Below are 20,494 nucleotides of genomic sequence, written 5' to 3'. Positions count from 1 at the left end.
TTGTCGAATCCAGTCACTCCTTTACTGGATGCACATTATCCTCCAGTCAGATTTTTTATGAGTTACAAACAAAGTGACAAATATAACACTCCAAAATGGGTATAATTATACCTGTTTTGAGGGGTTGTCTGTGATATCTCAGGGACGCCTTGAGGGAATTTCGCAAAAACAGTCACTTAGACTCAAGGACGAGCTGATTAGACTTCTGGGTAAAGGTCAAAGGTCAAGGTCACTGTGAACTCACAGAGCACCTTTTTGGCCACAAGTGAAAACAGCATATTTCCCACAGGGAATTCACTGGACACACATGTCGATAAAATCAAACAACACACTTAACAGACATGGATGTAAACTGCAACGTTACTCATTGGTGGAGGCACACGACCATGAGGGGGGAATTCTGCTCGCTGTCATGCTCTTACTCTAATCTGACTGTGTGTGTGTGTGTATGTGTGTGTGCATCCCCTCAGGTGGCAGAGACAGACGCGGTGGTCCGGTGTTAACGTTCCCATCACGCAGCAACCATGACAGAATACGAACGGACGACCTGAGGAGACTGATCGCTTACCTCGCCGGCATCCCCAGGTAACGGATCAAATTTGTGGTGTTGTGCTTGAGAGCAGTACGTGTGCGCGTTGTCCTTTCTTTAAAGAGAAGAAGAAGTAGCGCCTCTAAACAAAATGAACTCCCGGAGCAAGTGGATGAGGCTGTGTAAGGAAACACGTGAGGGAGCTGAGATGAGCATGTGAGGGGTGAGGGAGGAATGGGGAGAGAAATAATTCAAGACCAGTTCGCTTGCCGCAGCTTCTTCGCTGCCAAAAATCAGTTCTACAGACACAGTGAGATGCTGAGGCAGAGAGGGGAAAGCCTGAGCGAAGAGAGGGATGTATAACAGACAACAAATGATGGAGGGAGGGAGGGAGGAGGGATCAACAGAGAAAGCAGTGGACGGCAAGAGAGGGCTGGGGAGGGGGGGGATTAAAACTGACAGAGACGGAGAGCGCATGTGTGAGGGGGTGTGTGTGAGCAAGCAAGCGAGCGAGCGAGTGTGTGTGTGAAAGCAAAACAAAGTGTCGCAGTAGCTGAGGCAGTGCAGCAGCAGCAGCAGCAGTAGTTACTGTGGACGAGTAGCTCCTCGCCTCGCAGGTAAAACGTCTCTGCTTACTTCTGCCTCTTTAATCTGCCGCCCGTCTCCTCCCTCCATCCGTCGTAATCCGCCCATCCTCCGTCTGCTCTCGCCTCCATTTAAGTCGTCACATCATCTCCGTACGGCTCAAAACGCAAGTGCATTCACCGTAAATGATCTTTTTCGACTTTTTCTCTGTCCTCAAGGCGTGTGTATCCGCGCCGTCACCATGTCATGTTTCGCACTCTTCATAGTTTCTCTCAAGTGTGTCGTCTTTGGTCACCAAAGGTGTTTCTATTTTGGGAAACTCAACATCTGCACACTGCTGCACACTTGTCTATACGCTGACAGGCTGTTACAGAGGGAGAGGGTTGGAAAAGGATGGAGGTGTTTAGAGATGCAATAAAAGAGGGACTTTGCATTGATATTTGTTATGGCGTCTGAAGGGATGGAGGCGTGTTTTAGAAATGCGTAGAATTACCAAAAGATAAAATAAGTAGTCGTCATAAGATACATGGCGATGAACGAACTATGTCATCGTTTTGCCCGTCAAATCGTGAAGAGGAATACAGGTTTATTTGTACGATCTTACATAATGTTAGCAGATTTTAGTTTCAGGTGTGTGTGTGTGTGTGTGTAGCTGATGTGTGTGTGTGCATGTGTGTGTGTAAGGCTGCGTGGTCGTAATGTCGGCCAGAGCAGAGCAGCACAGGTAGATGAAGGTTGCTGGTGCACAGATGTGCTGATTTGTCTTTTTATATACGTGCACACATATGGAACTCATTCGTCGCAGGTTTCTGTGTGGGTGTAGCAGAGTGTGTGTGTGTGTGCGTGGTTGGGTGTGTGTGCGGGATCTGTGTTTGTTGCGTAGGCTTCTCACAGTATAGAAAATGCGTCATCTCACTGTTTGTTTTGATTCTTTCCTCCCTTTTTCTCTCTCTCCCATTTTCAATCTCCATCGCCTTCTCTCCTTTCTCTCTTCTCTCCATCCCTCCCTCATCCTTTCCCACGCCTGTCATCTGTCTCCTCTCCCTGGATTATACTCTCTCTCAATCTCCTCACCGCCCCTCCCTCCCTCACGTCCCCCCCTCCCTTCTCGTCTCTTTAATTCCTCCCACTCCCGCCGACCTCCATCCATCCCAGCGAGGAGGTGTGTAAACATGGCTTCACGGTCATCGTTGATATGCGCGGCTCCAAGTGGGACAGCATCAAGCCACTGCTGAAGATCCTGCAGGAGTCGTTTCCATCCTGCATCCACGTCGCCCTCATCATCAAACCGGACAACTTCTGGCAGAAGCAGAGGACCAACTTCGGCAGCTCCAAGTTCGAATTTGAGGTAGGACGGAGAGCGATTCTCTACAGTAACAGGTTATTATAATGTCAGCTCAGCTCTCTGGCTGCTTACGTAATTAGCTGCCTGCATCTGAAAATGTTTTTTAATCTGTAATTATTAATTAATAGAACATTTATACAATGATATTAATTACAATGCCAGACTGCATTTTGTATAGGCCTGTCAAAATATGACAACACGACAGTAATTATAGAGAATTTATAGGCAAGGAATGATGTCATTGAAGTGGCAACCAGAGGAGTATGACGGGAACTACTGCAGGTGAGATGCTATACAGTTAAAGCTGCACTTGCCACAGCAACAACGTCCTTTTAATTATGTAACTATATGCTGCTCAGTTATGGGTAGACTGGGCTGTAATATATTTTTAGCCCGCTGTAATAAATTTTGAAAGCACCCAGATATAGAGAGATTAATTGCCTCTATTTTGTGTTTCCCATTTTGACGTAATGAGTGCCAAAAGTAGCAGAAAGTCAACCATTTTCCCCTTAATTTGCCGTCAGCTGAGTTGTGATAACGGCCGCTGCAGCCAGCTGAGCTGCTCGTCGTCGGCACATGTCATTATTTTCCTCTTCCTGCTGCTTTGGGTGCGTAAATCACCAGCCAGCTGTCTACCAGAGGAAAAAATGTCATCACGTTCGACGCAGAAAAAACAGCACACGGGATCGCGAGGAGCAGTGTTTGTGATGCTGTCAGTCACGCGTCAGAGCACATTTTCACAGCTAATTTAATCATATATTCATGTGAACGGGCTTATTTTTATGCTCGGACCGTTCAGTCGTTATAAAGTGATGGCAAAATGCGTACCAGTGTGAAAAAGTACTGATAATGCCACTGCAGGGGTTAATCGGTGCGGCTGTTTTACTTCTGAAGCTGTGAAGATGCCTTCATCTGATTTGAAGCCTGTTTAGTAAATTCCCTGTAATGAGGACGAGCTAACAAATGTCCCACCCTCCTGTTTGATCTGTCTTTAAAGGGCATTCCTTGCTACGATAATGATCTTGTTCTTCCTCTCTGTACGTGCTGGGATCCCTGTACAGTGTGTTTCTGATACGTTCCCCGAGCATCTGACCGGATCCGTGTGTGTGTGTGTGTGTGTGTGTGTGTGTGAATGGTCCAATGTAGTCTGATGACACTGTATTGATTGTTCGAGAAGAAGAATAGGCAGATGCCTCGGGGCAGGTTGCCGATATCCACGAGCCGCCCTGCCAGGCCACACAGGCATCGATTGGATCCGCTGCATGTGGATCTGTATGTGCGCCTGCCATCATGTGTCGCTGCCTGACCTCATGTGCGTGTGTGTGCAGAGCTTTCCCAGCCTGACAAAACTGATCTGCTACGTCCAGCATTCGCGTCACCAATCAGCTCCAAGCATGTGCATTGTTGAGTGTTACTGTAGCAAGTGTGTGTGCGTCTGAAGGGTTTTCTCCTGGCTTGGGAAGACTGAAACTCGAAGGGGAGGTAGGAAACGTCTCCATCCTCTCTCCTCCCTTTGTGTTCAATTGAGACGAAAAGAAAGGAAGTGGCGAGCTGGAGTGTGGAGAGCTGCCTGCAACCTTGATTTTGATTGTTGATAAAGCTCGTGGCTCTGTGGGGGGGGCAGCCCCTCTCAGCATTCAACAGAGTACAAATCAATTAACTTGAAGAACAATAGTGAGCACAGCGGTATCAGTACTTTCCCCTGGCGAGAGCCACTGTGCTTTTCTACCCAAGGACAACAGTGTGTTTCTGCATTGTTTGGCCTACACAAAGCTCTCTAGCTTTCGTTCTGTCTCCATCCATCTCTGGCCATGTGTGTGGGGGTGTTGTGCGGAGGTGGCTCAGCAGAAACACGGAGGCACTGAAACCAAACAGGGAGACATTTCCTCGCTGCGTCTCTGAAATTGATATTGTAATATGCAATTGTTGTGTGGAGAGGATCTGAAGTTCACTTAGCTTCGAGAAATTGTGCCAAGGTGTTGTAAGTGTTTAATGTCTGCGCTTTTCGGTCTGCGATAGAACGGTGCATGCTGCGAGGCGCTTATTTGGTGACTCCTGTTCAGAATGTTACGGCATCGTAAAGCTGCTGTTTGCTGAATTGGCAGGATGAAGAGGATAAAATAGGCTCTGGCATGTCATTGATATATGAAGTTATTAATTACAAGGCGTTCGCTAAAAGTCAGTGCAACTCTGCTGTCATGTCAAAAATCCTGTGTTCATGCATTTTTGGCACAGGGGTTGGTCGTGTCTAATCTAAATAACAAAATTTCCAACAGTACACGAAGGCAGGAAAGAAATGCAGTGGGAGGAGAGGAGAGATTAGAAGCATTTTGCTCTCAATTGACTTGAGTTTAACCTAAATCCGCCTAAACCCCGTCCAATCCCTCTCTCTCTCCGCTGCCTTCCTCTCCACTTCTTTTCTTCCACCTTTACTCCCCTAGACCACCATGGTGTCACTCGAGGGCCTGACGAAGGTCGTCGACCCTTCCCAACTGACGGCGGACTTTGATGGCAGCTTGGACTACAACCACGAAGAGTGGATAGAGGTGAGATTGGCCCGCCCATCCTGTCACTCAAGGCTGTCTGCCTGATTGGAAAATCTATCTTGAAATCCCTAAAACCCCTAATGACTTTCAAATTCAGCCGTGCTGTACGAAATAAGCAGAGAACAGGGCAAGAGACCAAGCTGATGAAATGTATTAGAAATGGAGCTGCAGCAGGAATAGCAGGGGTCCGGTTACATGCAGTATTCTTGTTTGCTGTTTTTATCCAGGTGCGTGTGGCGTTTGAGGAGTTCTCCGGTCACGCCACCCAGATGCTGGCTCGACTGGAAGAGATGCAGGAAACCGTGTCGAGGAAAGACTTTCCCCAAGATCTGGAAGGAGCCAGGCGGATGATAGAAGAACATGCCACGCTGAAGAAGAAAGTCATAAAAGCCCCAATAGAGGAGCTGGACACTGAAGGACAGAGGTGAGCATGCGTTTATTATTTTTTTGCTCAGTTAAGGACTGAACAGTACGCCGTGAGCAGCCTGAGCAACTGCAGGGTCATGTAGAAACTCGTTCAGGCCCGTGAATGTCACTGTTTGTGATTGCTTGTAGGCTTTTGCAGTTGTTTGTGCAAATGAAGCTTATTCATGCACTCAGTGGACGTTCTGAAGAAGTGTCAAATGAAAGTGTCAGTTCAATTCAAAGCACTTTGGAACAAGCAGATGTGCAAGTGAAAAGACACATCGGTTAATGGTAGCAGCAGCGGCGGTGGAGTGGGGGGAAGTGGCTGTGTCCGACCATTTCTGTAACTTTCAAGCAATCAGATTTTCATGTTCAGTTCAGGCTGTGATTGGCCAGCTGTGTGGAGGTGAGAAAGGAGCCAGGGTTAAAGCTTCTCTCTCAGCTCTCTTTTTGTTCTCTTTCACACTTTGTTCAGTAAAACAATTGTAGTAAGTCTCAAGCCTGAGTAACGCAGCACATCAAATCCATCTCTAGGTTGCTCCAGCGAATCCAGAGCAGCGAGTCCTTCTCCAACCGCAACGGCGGAGGCGGCGGCAGCGGCGGCAGCAGCAGCAGCAGCGGCGGCGGGGTGTGCAACGCCGACACCCAGGGCCTGGTGCCGCGGATCACCCAGCTGCTGGACAAACTGCACTCCACCCGACAGCACGTCCACCAGGCCTGGCACGTCCGCAAGCTTCAGCTGGATCAGTGCTTCCAGCTCCGCCTGTTCGAGCAGGATGCAGAGAAGGTCGGTGGATGGCGGGAGTCAGGAGGGGTTCATTCAGCATGAGCAGCGATGTAGTGGTAATCTATAACCACAGCTGGTCATCACTGTAGGGCAGACGAGTGCCAATACAAACAAAAACTTCATTACACAGTGGAGCATTGATTTATGCTCTATGTGCAGCTTGCAAATTTGTTTTATTTTATTTATAGCACTTAAATAGCAGCTTAAACTTCATTTCACACATAAAATGGGAGGTAAGAAGCTGATGGCGTCACCCTCCACCACATCCCAGGATAGCAGGCAGGGAGGCAGAGGATAGCTTACGCAGGCACAGTGCCACCTACTCCGGCTGCCACTCCAGCAGCTCAGGTGATGACAGCTGCGGCACAAAATAGAAAGAGACAGGCAGAGAAATACAGAGATCCGCGTTTGAGTGAGTAGAATAAAATAGCAGGTTGCAGCAGCAGGCAGAGCTGCAGTCTTGGATACACTGCAGTAGTAGGAGCTTGTTGCTAGGACACCACAGGCCACGAGTTGTTCTCTTGGAGAGCCTGAGAGGATACTCTTAATACAGGCAGTCCATTTCTCTGTATTCTGGCCTGGAAAGACGACAAGTATCCACACACTGCAGCAGTGCACAAACTCGCCGAGGTCTACCCACGGCGGTGAAGCGCCAGCTGTTTATTTTCACCTGCTCTTGCGGCGATCTGTGAAAGTTAACGATGAACCCGCACCTTTTGTGTATATGTTTTCATTCGACTGGCTAACTTTTTTTTTTTTTCCCCTGCGTGTCTGTCCTGTCGTTCTCCGCGCCTCAGATGTTTGACTGGATCATGCACAACAAGGGTTTATTCCTGGCAGGCTACACAGAGATTGGTAACAACCACCCCCACGCCGTAGAGCTGCAAACCCAGCACAACCACTTCGCCATGAACTGCATGGTAAGACGCGCACACACACACATACACGCACATGCTGATGAACAGCAGGAGGTAATGCTTTTCCGCCCACTTGGACCATCGAGTCCGTGCCCCACACTGTATAATCATAGAGTTATTGCACTTAGTGTCGACCTCTAGTACTGCGCTCAAGTGTTTGTTTGGAGCAGCTTGTGCTTGTGTGCACTTGCACATTTTCTGCCTGTTAGCAGCAGCACAGGTATTGAGTAATCCTATTCTTTATCCACAGTCGGCCTTATGTAACCATTATGAAACTGTTGAGACGAGGAGTCAATTTAGCTGCTAGAGTTTCTGTCCTCGGATGACAATAATGCCGACGGTTCAATAGCTCCCCTCAGTCTCTGCTCCTTTTTTACTTGCAGCTCTTTCCTCAAGCCTCGTCCGTGTAGTTTTTCTTTTCCTGAATCTCTTGTTTTTCATTTCATTCTCACCCAATGTCTGGTGCTTCATCTTCCCACATCCCTCTGTTCAACCGTCTCTTTCCCGCTCTCCCGCTGTGCAGAACGTGTACGTGAATATCAACCGCATCATGTCGGTGGGCAACCGGCTGCTGGAGTCCGGTCACTATGCCTCGCAGCAGATCAAGCAGATCTCAGGGCAGCTGGAGAAGGAGTGGAAGGCCTTCGCCGCGGCGCTGGACGAGCGCAGCACGCTGTTGGAGATGTCGGCCAGCTTCCACCAGAAATGTGACCAGGTGAGTCAGAGACACATGCAGATGTAGGACTGCAACGGAAGATTATTTGAAGATTAGGTCTTTGCAATGTTTTATATCTGATTATTTGGTCATTTTTCAGTAGAAAGCATAACCAGTCATATCCAGTCAACTATTTCATGTGCAGGACTGCAGAAACAAACCATCCTCAGCGTCTTTTTAGACAATAGTGTGTTTTATCAGAAGCTGGCCAAGCTCCAAAGATAACAAAATGTGCCCACCAGCACATCCAAAGCTCGTTAATTAACACATTAAATCATGTTTGTTGAATTCTCACATCAACGTACCTTCAGAAGCGGCCGAGGTGTTGACCTTCACTATCTTAATGGATGCACATGGGCACATATGCACACTCTATCCAGGTTGTAAAACACCCATTTGGCTTCATTAAATATATAAAGCCGACCATATGCATGGCATTAGCATATATTTACATAAACAATGCAGCATGTCAGTGAAGTATTTGTTATCTGCTGTTATTTCTGTCTGTGCTCATTAGTCGGGCCACTATGGAATGATTCATGGCCTGAAAAAGCACACAAGCAGGATCCCAACTGGGATGGGTGGTACGACTTTTCCGACCTGGAATATTGCCGTCATCAGACCAGCCTTTCATGTCCGAGAGCTGAAATAGAAACAGCTTTTTTTTTCTTTTTTCCATAGGTTTCACCCCAACCTTTTCCCCTACGCACAAACTGAGAGGCACATTTAAATCTTTGTTCTACTCATTTACCTTATTCCACTTATCAGCAGTAATGAAACTCTCACACATGGGGGTACAGAAAGTTCTAGGAAGTCACCACAGGCCGGTGAACAGCACACTCAGCCATGGATAATTCCTCTGAAAACATCTAAAGAGAGCTCATAACCATATAAAAGGACATTTCTGCATGTTTAAGTTAGTAATGGTAAAGAAAAGGCGGTTTCTTGAACACTCTGCTGTGTCTGACTAACATGTGACTCCCGGGGAAGAGCACAAGGATGTATACACCACCGCCTCACGCCCAGTTTCATGTGAAATGCTTTACATCCGAGTCTAACTGCAAGTGTGTGTGTTCTTGCCCTGCAGTACATGAGTAACGTGGACTCTTGGTGCAAGGCGTGCGGCGAGGTGGATTTGCCCTCCGAGCTGCAGGACCTTGAAGACGCCATCCACCACCACCAAGGCCTGTATGAACACATCACTGCTGCCTACTCCGAGGTAACGTCCCACTTTATCTACGTATATGATGTGCAGAACCATTAAGCCGTAGCATGTTCAGAGAGTTAAACAATGTAACATCACTTGACACCGCGGCCATGGTTTAATTTGCAGCAGTGTACTTCTTATTAAAGCTTCAATGTACTTCTAACAGCACATTGAATGCCCCTCTCATTGGGGTTCAGGAGTCAAAATTAAAGCCTTTTCCAGTAAACATCTACATAATACAACTCCGCTTTGAATTGAATTTAAAAGAAATGACTACGCTGACCGCTTTGAAGGAATTGCAACTGTACAGTGCCAGAAATTACTTTTCATTTTCACTCATTCCTCTTTTGTGTTTTGTATTTATCACTTCTCTCTATGAGTTTCTGAGTATGACATGTGTGTGCGTGCGTGCACTTTCCTATGCAAATGTCCGCACAGTTTGCTGGCCGTTGCTACTTGGATGATGTTTATATTTCTAGGTTCAGTCAAATACAAATCACATCAATGCCAGCGTGCTTTTCACTCTGCCAGCATTCCACACTCCTGTGCATTGGTGGAGCAGATTTGAGTCCAAAGAATAAATAAATAACATGACAACTTCTGTTCTTCAGGTGAGCCAAGATGGCAAAGCCCTGTTGGACAAACTGCAGCGACCTTTGACCCCAGGCAGTGCTGACTCACTGACGGCGTCGGCAAACTACTCAAAGGCAGTGCACCACGTCCTGGACATCATCCACGAGGTGCTGCATCACCAGAGGCAGCTGGAAAACATCTGGCAGCACCGCAAGGTGCGGCTGCACCAACGTCTGCAGCTCTGCGTCTTTCAGCAGGACGTCCAGCAGGTGCGCACGCACGCACACCCACACACACACCCATGCTAACACACATGCACACACACAGGCGTGCTATTGTTTATGTGTTTTTGTTTATATGCGCGTGCACGTTTGTTCAAATACGTGGTAATTCCATGACCGAAGTTAATTGCCAGCTTTTTCAGTATAACATGAGAGGGTTAGACAGTAATTTGAAAATAGCAGGGTAGCGTACTGGTTAGGAGGATTCTTCTCTTAATAGAGGGGTTTGATCCCAGTGGCAGCCATGTTTCCTATCAAAATGTCCTTGAGCAAGTTGCTGGAACGTTGCGTCTTCACTCATCACGCATTTCAGTGGAAAGGAACATTGGATAACTGCCTGAAATGTAAATGTTCTCTGCAGAATAAAAGCTTGGAAACAAGCACAATGAGCATGCCATCATCAAATGGTCCAGTATGATAATACGCTCGCATCCTGTCCAAAAAAAAAAAAATCACGGGCATTCCTGGGTGTGTTGACATGGCAACTGTTGCTATGGCAACTGAACTGGGTCATATGTCCATGCAGATGCTGTTCGTCTGCTAACGCTTTGAAGGACAGAGTGCAGGGAGACGAGCGTGAAAAAGAAAAGGCTCGGCGCGCCGCCTCGTACAATACTGATCATCGCTTCTGTCATTCCTCTTCTCTTACACACTCGTGGTTGTCATCAGCACTTGAGGCTCATCTACCACCTCAGAGCGCCCCCTTGTGGCTGCCCGCTCCCTGGCGTTTGTCTCACTGTGTGGACGTGTGGTCTCTGTGTGTAGGTGCTGGACTGGATAGAAAACCATGGTGAGGCCTTCCTCAGCAAACATACAGGTGTGGGAAAGTCCCTCCATCGAGCCCGAGCTCTACAGAAGCGGCACGAAGACTTTGAGGAAGTGGCACAGGTAGGGTGGTTCGTTTCTATAACCCTCTGCGAGATCACTGTGTTCAGAGTGCTGTTTTCTTGTCAGCAACAGTGCGTTTTTTTTTAAACAGCTGCAAAAAAACAGCTATAAAATGTGCAATTAGATTTTGTTTCAGTTTATAGTAATAGTAGGTTTAAGCATTTAGCAGTAATCATGATTGTCACGTGTGTCTGCAGCAGTTTCTGTGCAGGAAAACATGCATAGTCTCGGTTTAAGACTTAGTGCAGCTGTTTCCTCCTGCATTTGCTTTAAACATCAGCCAGCTCACCCCATGAGTTCTTAGTTTCAGTTTCACATTGTAATCTATTCTAATTATATCACACAATAAATTACATAATAAAATACATACATTATCTATTAGTTGTAAATCCTAATGCATATTGGGTGTATTTTGCCTAAAATGGTGATAGAACTCAGTGCATTTAGTCAAGTACACATTTTTGGAACTTTTTGAAACATCTACTCCACTACAATGGAAAGGAACATGATGTACTTCTACTCCAATACAGTTATTTAATAGCTGTAGTTACTAGTTACCTTACAGATGAAGCTTATAATAATTGTGTAATATGTAATACATAGCACTCAGTGGGGGAATTTTTCTGAGTGTCTAATTTTTGTTTTGAGGTACATTTTGCTAAAGAATACTTGCATACTTTCAATGCAGGACTCTTACTTCTAATGTCAGCTCTGATCAGCTTTAACCAGAAAATATTATTATCAGCCTTCTGATATTCCCCCTCAATGAAGCCATTTGTTTCCTCAGCATCTTTCTCTTCCTCTTTATATCAAATTCAGCCGCTCTCTGTCTCTGTTTCCTCTTACTAGCTGTCTCTGTGCAGCTCTACTATCACTGACTCTCATCAGTGTACACGTCTTCTACATATCCTGTTTGTCATTTTCTCCGTGATTCTACTCTTTCTCTCTCGTCGTCGTCAAAATCCATTTCATTTGCATTGTCTATCTATATATCACCTTCCTGGATTAAGCCACCTCTCTCTTCATCCCCGGCCTCGGTGTAGAATACGTACACTAATGCAGACAAGCTGCTGGAGGCGGCCGAGCAGCTGGCCCAGACGGGAGAGTGCGACCCAGAGGAGATCTACCAGGCCGCCCACCAGCTCGAAGACAGGATCCAAGACTTTGTTCGTCGCGTGGAGCAGCGCAAAGTCCTGTTGGACATGTCTGTCGCCTTCCACACGCACGTCAAAGAGGTAGGCAGGGAGGATGACGCAATGCTGAAGTGGATGGTGGGCTGTGTTTGTGTGGATGAGAGCTTTCAGAGCGCTCTCAGAGCAATGGGGAAATAATTACCAGATAAAATGGAATATGTGTGTATTGTTTTGTCCAGTTAGTCACATAGAGGTTTCTATTTTTTTAATCCGAGAGCACCTCTCCTTCTAAACCAGGTTCAGGTTTGTGTGAGGGTGATTATAGGTTAGCCTTGACCTTAAAGTCGAGATGAGGGGTTCGGATGGTCACTAAACTGTCCTCTGTCCGTGTCATTGAAAAGTGTATTTGCACAAGTGATGACAAATTTGTGTTACTGATTGTTTGCATGTCAGGGGTGATCTATGTGTGATTTATAGAACAATTACCACAAAATCTTGAAGCATAATGTAACAACAATGTGCTATGAAAAAAAAAATCTATATCAATGTCCTCCTGCAGCTGTGGACATGGCTGGAGGAGCTCCAGAAGGAGCTGCTGGACGACGTTTACGCCGAGTCGGTGGAGGCCGTACAAGATCTGATCAAACGCTTCGGCCAGCAGCAGCAGACCACGCTGCAGGTCACCGTCAACGTCATCAAGGAGGGAGAGGATCTCATCCAGCAGCTCAGGTACACATTAATATACTTGAAGTACTAGAACTGAAAGCAGACAAGCAAGCAAGAAATTATGATTTAGTGCCACAACAACTAATTTTTTGAGGTAATGCTTATAGTATAATTCTGTTTATCACATGCATGTCCTCTTAAACTCTGACTGGTAGGTCTGGGCATATCGATCTAAATATTGATAGTATCGATACCAAGGTGCCTATCAGTATCGGATCGATACTAGCGTGATGAGATCAATGCTTTTGTTGCAAATTCTCGTCTACACGTCCAGCGAATTACTTGAATTTCCTTACAGAGCTCATGCAAGCGAGCGCAGCTTCTCACCAAGTCTGTCTGTGCCGTGTGCAAACAGCGCACCTCTCTCTCTCTCCTACTTTCACTCTCACTCTCTCTCTGTCTCTCTCTCTCCCTCCCTGTATTTACTTGGTATCAGATCGATACCAAAATTCCCAGTATCGCCCACCCCTACTGACTGGAACAAAATCAAAACCTACAAACTAGTAGACAGAATCTGTAAAATATGTACCAGTTGAATCATGCAACTACTAAAACTAATAATCTGATGCGAGCCAATCTGTTAAGCCACTTTCACCAGTTGTTCAGAGAGGGAATCCAGCAGCAGCCAAAGAAATCAAGATAATAGCGCACATGCTATGCCCAGCAAACGAGGCAGTAATCCTCTGAGCCAACTGGTGACAATAAAAATGTTGGGAAAAAAAAAAAAACAATGCGAAAACGGATCTTCTTACATAATGGTTCTCTTCTAGTCTTTTGTCTCAGTAGAGCTTTGGCGAGGCAATTTACACGTGGGGCGATTTGGAATTAAAGCCGCATGAATGTGTAAACACATGTAACGAAATACACCCGTCAGCGTCATTTTTGAGATGCAGGAAAACCAAAAACACAAAAGATAAGTGGACGGGAGGAGGTGTTGGAGAGGTGGATGCAGTTGACCCTCATTCTCCAACTCTATTTTTATACCGAGGATGTTCTAGTCCCTCTTCCTCCTCCCCTTTCATCCACTCCCTTTGTTCTCTCCCTCTCTCTGTTTTGCTCCTTCTCTCCATCCCTCTCTCCCTGGAGTATTGGCTCCGCTGTGAATTCTTACATAAGTCTGCCACACAATTAGACACGCTTATAAAGCAGTCTCCCCGGGAGGCAACTGTAACTCTATACACCTTTCACTTGCGTGTGCGTGTGAGACTGTGCGCACGTGCGACCATGAACGTGAGTTTGGGAGTGCATCTATCACGCTGAGCAATCAACCTCTTAGCCAATCGGAATCCGTCTGACCTCCGCTGTCTTTGCTTACTCATGTTTTGCCCCTCGGTAACTCTCTGGTGTCTGTGTGTTCATGCTTCATGCATGTGTGCATCTGTCAGATTGATGAATCAGAGTCTGTGTGAGCTGCTTCACTTTGCCGCTCATTGGAGCTCTTAAGTCTCTGTGGTGGAATCTGTGTATAGTGTTAAACCGCTGTGATGCACGGATTCAAGAGGATTCATCTCGACACAAAGGGCAACGCTTGTGATGTAAAACATAGTTGGGAATTAGAGATAGAGAAATGTGGTGGATAGGAGAGGACATGGTCCATGTTTTTTTGGGGACTTCCCCAAATGATGTGGTTTTTGGAATAAAATGAAGGTTGAAATAAAACCAGTGTTTTATCCTTTAAACTTTGTGAACTAATTTTAGGGAAATTTTGGGGAAATTTCAGTCTTGATTGTGGAATTTTCAAAGTGAAATTGTGCTTGCTTTCTCCAGGCAGACATTTCCATCATTGAAATTGATATATCAACTCCCTTTTTTGAAATCTCCTGATTTGCTGCGCTTGCGGCTGAATCAGCCACTGCAGGCTGTGCTATGCAGCAGTTTGTAAAGCAGCTAGTTCGCTTGGCGTCATGCCCAACTCTGTCTTTATAGCTGTTTTTTTTTTCCTTTCGTTGTTGCGCAGCGCTGCCTCTCACCGCTCATTGCTTAATTGTGTGTTTCTGTTCCAGGGACTCGGCCATCTCCAGCAACAAGACGCCTCACAACAGCTCCATCAACCACATCGAGAGTGTACTGCAGCAGCTGGACGAGGCCCAGGCCCAGATGGAGGAGCTCTTCCAGGAGAGGAAGATCAAACTGGAGCTCTTCCTGCAGCTCCGCATCTTCGAGAGGGATGCCATTGACGTGAGTCTGCTTGGGAGGAGGAGGGGGGGGTCATGTGTGTGTTTGGTATGTGTACAGTATGAGTTTTACCTGAGCTACCATAGCGCTATGTTCCTAGTATGTGATCAGTCTCAATCAGACTCCACCCATTTAAAAAAAGAAATATTCGCCTCTGAAAAGTGGAATCTTACTGTCCTTCCTCAGATCATCTCTGACCTGGAGTCATGGAACGAGGAGCTGACGGGTCAGATGAATGATTTCGACACAGAAGACCTGACGCTGGCCGAGCAGAGGCTGCAGCACCACGCCGACAAGGCCCTGACCATGAACAACCTCACCTTCGATGTCATCCACCAGGGACAGGAGCTGCTGCAGTACGTCAATGAAGTCCAAGCCTCTGGTGAGTACACCACCCACTGTGCTGGACATACAGCACCACACCATGCAGAGCAGCCGTTCGTCTTTGAAAGACCAAGACTTCAGTTAGCTTCGCTGGCTTTCTTAGCCTATCATTTGGATTTTCATCAAAGTGCGTCCGGCCTTTAAAAGTCTTTTCAAATCTGCAAATCCTCAACTGTTCTGCATCTGTCCTTCCGTGATCATCGTCAGTCATCATTCACCCGAGGGTTAAAGCAGAATACAGCTCATGCTCACTGCTGCTGCACAGATTTCTGTGTTGGCTACATTAGTTTAATATTGATACTGTGTAGGTGTCGCGGGTCAGATTCAGTCAGTGTTGGAGAGGCACCCACACATTAACTATAATAACTCACCTGTGATCTCACATGCTAATAGGTGCTCTCTAAAAGAGCATAAAGAATGGTTACATCATGTCACATGTATTGAAATGAACTGATAATATTCATAGAGCAGTTATTAGAATGGAGGTAGATATACTTTATAAGACTAATACAAATATGAGTAGAAATTACAACTGTTTGGAACTATTTCTTAGTCAAGACAGCAGCTAGCACTAGCAAGGCTCGACTGTATGAATCCAAAGCTAATGGCAGTGTGTCTTGCCTCAAGGCGTGGAGCTCCTGTGTGACCGGGATGTAGATATGGCTACGCGGGTGCAGGACCTGCTGGAGTTCCTCCACGAGAAGCAGCAAGAACTTGACTTGGCAGCTGAGCAGCACCGAAGGCACCTGGAGCAGTGTGTGCAGCTGAGACACCTGCAGGCAGAAGTCAAACAGGTAGGACTGTCACATGCCTGAGGAAAGGTGCCATCTGCAGGCCAAGACTTTGCAACTACAGTATACCAAGTTCTCTTGAAAAAAATGAATTAAATAAAATGTTGGATTGGTGACATTTGATCACAGCTTGAATCTGTATTTTTCAGGTTCTGGGTTGGATTCGTAATGGTGAGTCAATGCTCAACGCTGGTCTAATAACTGCCAGCTCCCTGCAGGAAGCTGAACAACTGCAGAGAGAACATGAGCAGTTCCAACATGCCATTGAGGTGAGGCAGTCTTTCTTTAACCCGTCAGTTTTCTCCCTTCATTATTTTATTTCTCTTCAAAGTCTGAATCTAGATGTTCAATTATTTTCTTTCTTCACCTCTTCCCCCGCTGCAGAAAACCCACCAGAGTGCCCTGCAGGTCCAGCAGAAGGCGGAAGCTCTGCTCCAGGCAAACCACTACGACATGGACCTGATCAGAGACTGTGCAGAGAGTGTGGCCTCCCACTGGCAGCAGCTCATGCTGAAAATGGAGGACCGACTCAAGCTGGTCAATGCCTCAGTGGCCTTCTACAAGACCTCTGAACAGGTAGGGAAAGATACCCCCACAGAGGACTCAACATTCAGTTGCATTTTTTGTCTCAAAGATTTCTCAAAACAACAGTTGAATGTTTTCCTCAGACACACTGTGTGTTCGTCCCCGCAGGTCTGCAGTGTGCTGGAGAGCCTGGAGCAGGAGTACAAGAGAGAAGAGGACTGGTGCGGAGGAGCCGACAAACTGGGACCCAACTGTGAAACGGACCACGTGACCCCCATGATCAGCAAACATCTGGAGCAGAAAGAGGCCTTCCTCAAGGTGAGGCACGACAAAATCAAAGCAAAGCCGAAACACAGCTTCAAGTTGCATGTCTGATCTGAGTGTGTGTGTGCGTGTGTTGATATCTCTCTCAGGCGTGCACTCTGGCCAGAAGAAACGCAGACGTCTTCCTCAAATACATGCACAGGAACAGTGTCAACATGCCCGGGATGCTGAGCCACGTCAAAGCGCCAGAACAGCAGGTTAAAAGTGAGTACCAGGAAGTACATTCAACATTACCGAGGCTGTAACACATGAACACTGCATGCTGCATTTGAGAGTGTATGGAAAGCAGTTCTTGATATATGTTCGTCGTGCAGTGCTGATGAAATCTTTGTAGTTTGGTTGGATGCTGAAGGCCGGGATTTTGATTGTTGTCTGTGTTTCTGTTAAGACATCCTCAATGAGCTGCTGCAGAGAGAGAATCGTGTTCTCCACTTCTGGACCATGCGGAAACGACGGCTGGACCAGTGTCAGCAGTATGTGGTGTTTGAACGCAGTGCCAAGCAGGTACAGGAAACACGACACACACTGTGATGCTGAGCATGATAATATAGCCGAGGAAGACGCTGCACTGTGTGGCAATGTGACCTGACAACAGGTGCGTCCTGTGTGTTTGCGTGTTTTCAGGCTCTGGAGTGGATTCATGACACTGGGGAGTTTTACCTGTCCACACACACCTCCACTGGCTCGAGTATCCACCACACGCAGGAGCTGCTGAAGGAGCATGAAGACTTCCACATCACAGCCAAGGTGAGCCTCACACACACTGACGGCATGTGACTGTGTGTACGCTTGCCTGTGTGTGCATGTAACATCGACTGTCCGAATCTTCTTCAGCAAACTAAGGAGCGCGTGAAGCTGCTGATCCAGCTGGCTGACGGGTTCTGCGAGAAGGGTCACAGTCATGCCGGGGAGATCAAGAAATGGGTGACAGCTGTGGACAAACGCTACCGAGACTTCTCCCTGCGCATGGACAAGTACCGCTGCAGCCTGGAGAAAGCCCTGGGCATCTCCTCGGACTCCAACAAGGCGGTAAGTGGTCATGTGTTTCTGTAGGGGGTGACAGGGGTAGAAGATTTGTCTCTTTAAATTACTTAAACCTTTTACTTTGTCTGTGTGTGTGTGTGTCAGAGTAAGGATCTCCAGCTGGACATCATCCCAGCCACAGCTCCAGGATCAGAGGTCAAGCTGCGGGACGCCGCTCACGAGCTGAACGAGGAGAAACGCAAGTCGGCGCGCAGAAAGGAGTACGTCGCCGCTTCCCAGAGGGGGTTTACGGATAACAGCAGAGTTGTAGAATTGCTAGTTCAGAATAATTTCTAAATTATTATAATAATTATAAAGTGCGGATTATAAAGTGCGCTAGGTTGTGCCTTATGAAACCGTTTAGCATTTAGCCCGCATAGCTAAAAGCTCCACCTCTGAACAGGACGTGCTGTGCCTACAAACTAAACAAATAGCAGCTAGTCAGCATTTACGCCGCATGTTCCTCACGTTGGAAATATATTTCATTGCCTCTACGGACGAGTCATTAAATGATTGGCTCAGCGCCCAAAATCCGCAGCAGAGCGGCCTAATGCTTACTAAGATGGTCTATTTCAGAAGGTCACAGGTTCAATTATTGCGCTCCTCATTGTCCTTGTCGAGATTAATGCCAACACCGAACCCCTGCCCGCTCTGAGTGAGAGAGTGAGCTCAATGTAAATGTCGGTGCATAATGGATTTCCGTGATTTAAACTTCCGTCTCTTGTTTGCTGTGCCAGCACGAGAACTGCAGACACAACAGCCAAGCTCCGCAAGCGAGCAAATGAATCTACATGTATCACACGGGAAAAGGAGACGGCATCATTTTACACGAGCAGCACAAATCACGAGCATGATTTCAGTCATTCGTGGCTGGTTTATGGCCACGTTTTATGGTCCGTAACTCTTTCATTATTCATTAGCGTAAATGGATGAAGCAGACAGGATGGAAGAAAGCTGTTGGTGATTTATCATTCTGTGGCTGAGGACGGTATGACAGTTGCTAATTTTGTGCATGTGTGTGTGCGCGCGCGTGTCTTTTTGTGTGTCTAGGTTCATCATGGCTGAGCTGATTCAGACAGAAAAAGCCTACGTGCGAGACCTGCGGGAGTGCATGGATGTAAGTCCAGCTTCACAGCCCACCACTGTTAACCTGTGTCACGCCAGAGTTGTGCAACAACAAAATTTGGAAATGTATCAGAACGCTGCTGAAGAGTTTTGTTCGTTTTGTTTGTTTTTTTCATTTTGTCGTCTTCTCTCTGTGCAGACCTACCTGTGGGAGATGACCAGCGGAGTTGAGGAGATTCCTCCAGGAATCATCAACAAGGAGCACATCATCTTTGGGAACATGCAAGACCTCTATGAATTCCACCATAAGTAAGAAACACTTTCCAGGACTTTAATCACGCTTTGATTCACGGAAAATCCAATTTCAAACTAGACCTGCAAGCATAGTATTTGATAAAGATTTCTCACCTTTTATTTCCTGTTTCATCAGCATCTTTCTCAAAGAGTTGGAGAAGTATGAGCAGCTGCCAGAGGATGTTGGGCATTGCTTTGTCACATGGGTATGTACCACTCGTTTCAGGTGTGCTCTCGCCATTCAATAAAAAGATTTGCAGGTGGCCATTAAGATACTTAAATCCTTAATGTCTCTGGAATGAAGCAAGCATATTGCACATATGATTGATTGCCTGTGGGTTCAGCAAAGATGCTTAATCTCAACCACTATCATCAAGTATCATCTTCAATCTTTCATACTTCTGTCCTCTTCGTCTAGGCTGACAAGTTCCAGATGTATGTGAACTACTGCAAGAACAAACCGGACTCCACCCAGCTCATCCTAGAGCATGCTGGGAACTACTTTGATGTGAGCACGGCCTGTAGCCATTAAAATGGAAATGGCGTGGTCCTGTGCAGTGAGGTCTGATCACATGACTCTTCTTCTCCACGCAGGAAATTCAACAGAGGCACCGACTGGCCAACTCCATCTCTTCCTATCTGATCAAACCCGTGCAGAGAATCACCAAGTACCAGCTCCTGCTGAAGGTGACCCGCCATCCCAAATCTCACTGCTGCGGTGGTCGTCCACGTCCTGTCTGGTTGTCATGCTTCCTGTCTGTGTGTGTGTGTCTGTTTAGGAGCTGCTGACTTGTTGCGAAGAAGGTAAAGGAGAGATCAAGGACGGCCTGGAGGTGATGCTCAGTGTTCCGAAGAAAGCCAACGATGCCATGCACCTCTCTATGCTGGAAGGTGATTAACACACTGCTCCTTATTAATGTTGTTGTGGTCTTTTTCTGATCGCTGGATTTGTAGCAAGCTCCGTTTTCGCCCTCCTCATTCCAGGTTTTGACGAGAACATCGAGTCCCAGGGCGAGCTCATCCTCCAGGAGTCGTTCCAGGTCTGGGATCCAAAGACTCTGATCCGTAAGGGTCGAGAGCGCCACCTCTTCCTCTTTGAGATGTCCCTTGTCTTCAGCAAAGAGGTCAAGGACTCGAACGGCAGGAGCAAATACATCTACAAGAGCAAACTCTTTGTAAGTGGAGGATGGGGAAATGCACGTAGCGACAGATGTTTGGAAAAGGTGTTTCTCTTTGTTTAGCTACTTTAATTGAGTTAAAATACCGTACTTAAAGA

The 20,494-nt window shown here is 46.8% G+C and overlaps 1 protein-coding gene across 11 annotated transcripts in view; it reads left to right on the top strand.

The window, feature by feature from the left end:
• Nucleotides 1-20,494, top strand: part of LOC139346244 (triple functional domain protein-like) — a 64,875-nt gene that overhangs the window by 29,197 nt on the left and 15,184 nt on the right. For 10 of the 11 annotated variants that reach the window (XM_070985232.1, XM_070985226.1, XM_070985231.1 and 7 more), the window contains exons 4-33: nt 471-585; nt 2,270-2,462; nt 4,901-5,005; nt 5,233-5,429; nt 5,945-6,197; nt 6,995-7,117; nt 7,638-7,829; nt 8,917-9,048; nt 9,648-9,878; nt 10,656-10,778; nt 11,822-12,013; nt 12,471-12,640; nt 14,641-14,815; nt 14,999-15,194; nt 15,824-15,990; nt 16,137-16,256; nt 16,372-16,563; nt 16,681-16,830; nt 16,926-17,040; nt 17,225-17,340; nt 17,461-17,583; nt 17,671-17,865; nt 17,965-18,080; nt 18,910-18,976; nt 19,124-19,233; nt 19,355-19,424; nt 19,637-19,726; nt 19,813-19,905; nt 19,998-20,109; nt 20,203-20,393. In XM_070985232.1, coding sequence (XP_070841333.1) covers nt 471-585; nt 2,270-2,462; nt 4,901-5,005; nt 5,233-5,429; nt 5,945-6,197; nt 6,995-7,117; nt 7,638-7,829; nt 8,917-9,048; nt 9,648-9,878; nt 10,656-10,778; nt 11,822-12,013; nt 12,471-12,640; nt 14,641-14,815; nt 14,999-15,194; nt 15,824-15,990; nt 16,137-16,256; nt 16,372-16,563; nt 16,681-16,830; nt 16,926-17,040; nt 17,225-17,340; nt 17,461-17,583; nt 17,671-17,865; nt 17,965-18,080; nt 18,910-18,976; nt 19,124-19,233; nt 19,355-19,424; nt 19,637-19,726; nt 19,813-19,905; nt 19,998-20,109; nt 20,203-20,393 — 4,424 coding nt within the window. Of the gene's footprint in view, nt 1-470; nt 586-1,042; nt 1,147-2,269; nt 2,463-4,900; nt 5,006-5,232; nt 5,430-5,944; nt 6,198-6,994; nt 7,118-7,637; nt 7,830-8,916; nt 9,049-9,647; nt 9,879-10,655; nt 10,779-11,821; nt 12,014-12,470; nt 12,641-14,640; nt 14,816-14,998; nt 15,195-15,823; nt 15,991-16,136; nt 16,257-16,371; nt 16,564-16,680; nt 16,831-16,925; nt 17,041-17,224; nt 17,341-17,460; nt 17,584-17,670; nt 17,866-17,964; nt 18,081-18,909; nt 18,977-19,123; nt 19,234-19,354; nt 19,425-19,636; nt 19,727-19,812; nt 19,906-19,997; nt 20,110-20,202; nt 20,394-20,494 lie in introns of those variants that run through there. The other variant, XM_070985229.1, reaches the window with a different exon arrangement.

This window comes from Chaetodon trifascialis, chromosome 17 (genome assembly GCF_039877785.1).
Source record: "Chaetodon trifascialis isolate fChaTrf1 chromosome 17, fChaTrf1.hap1, whole genome shotgun sequence".
Taxonomy (NCBI): domain Eukaryota; kingdom Metazoa; phylum Chordata; class Actinopteri; order Chaetodontiformes; family Chaetodontidae; genus Chaetodon; species Chaetodon trifascialis.
The sequence above is the reverse complement of the archived record's forward strand: the minus strand, read 5'-3'. Positions and strand labels throughout refer to the sequence as shown.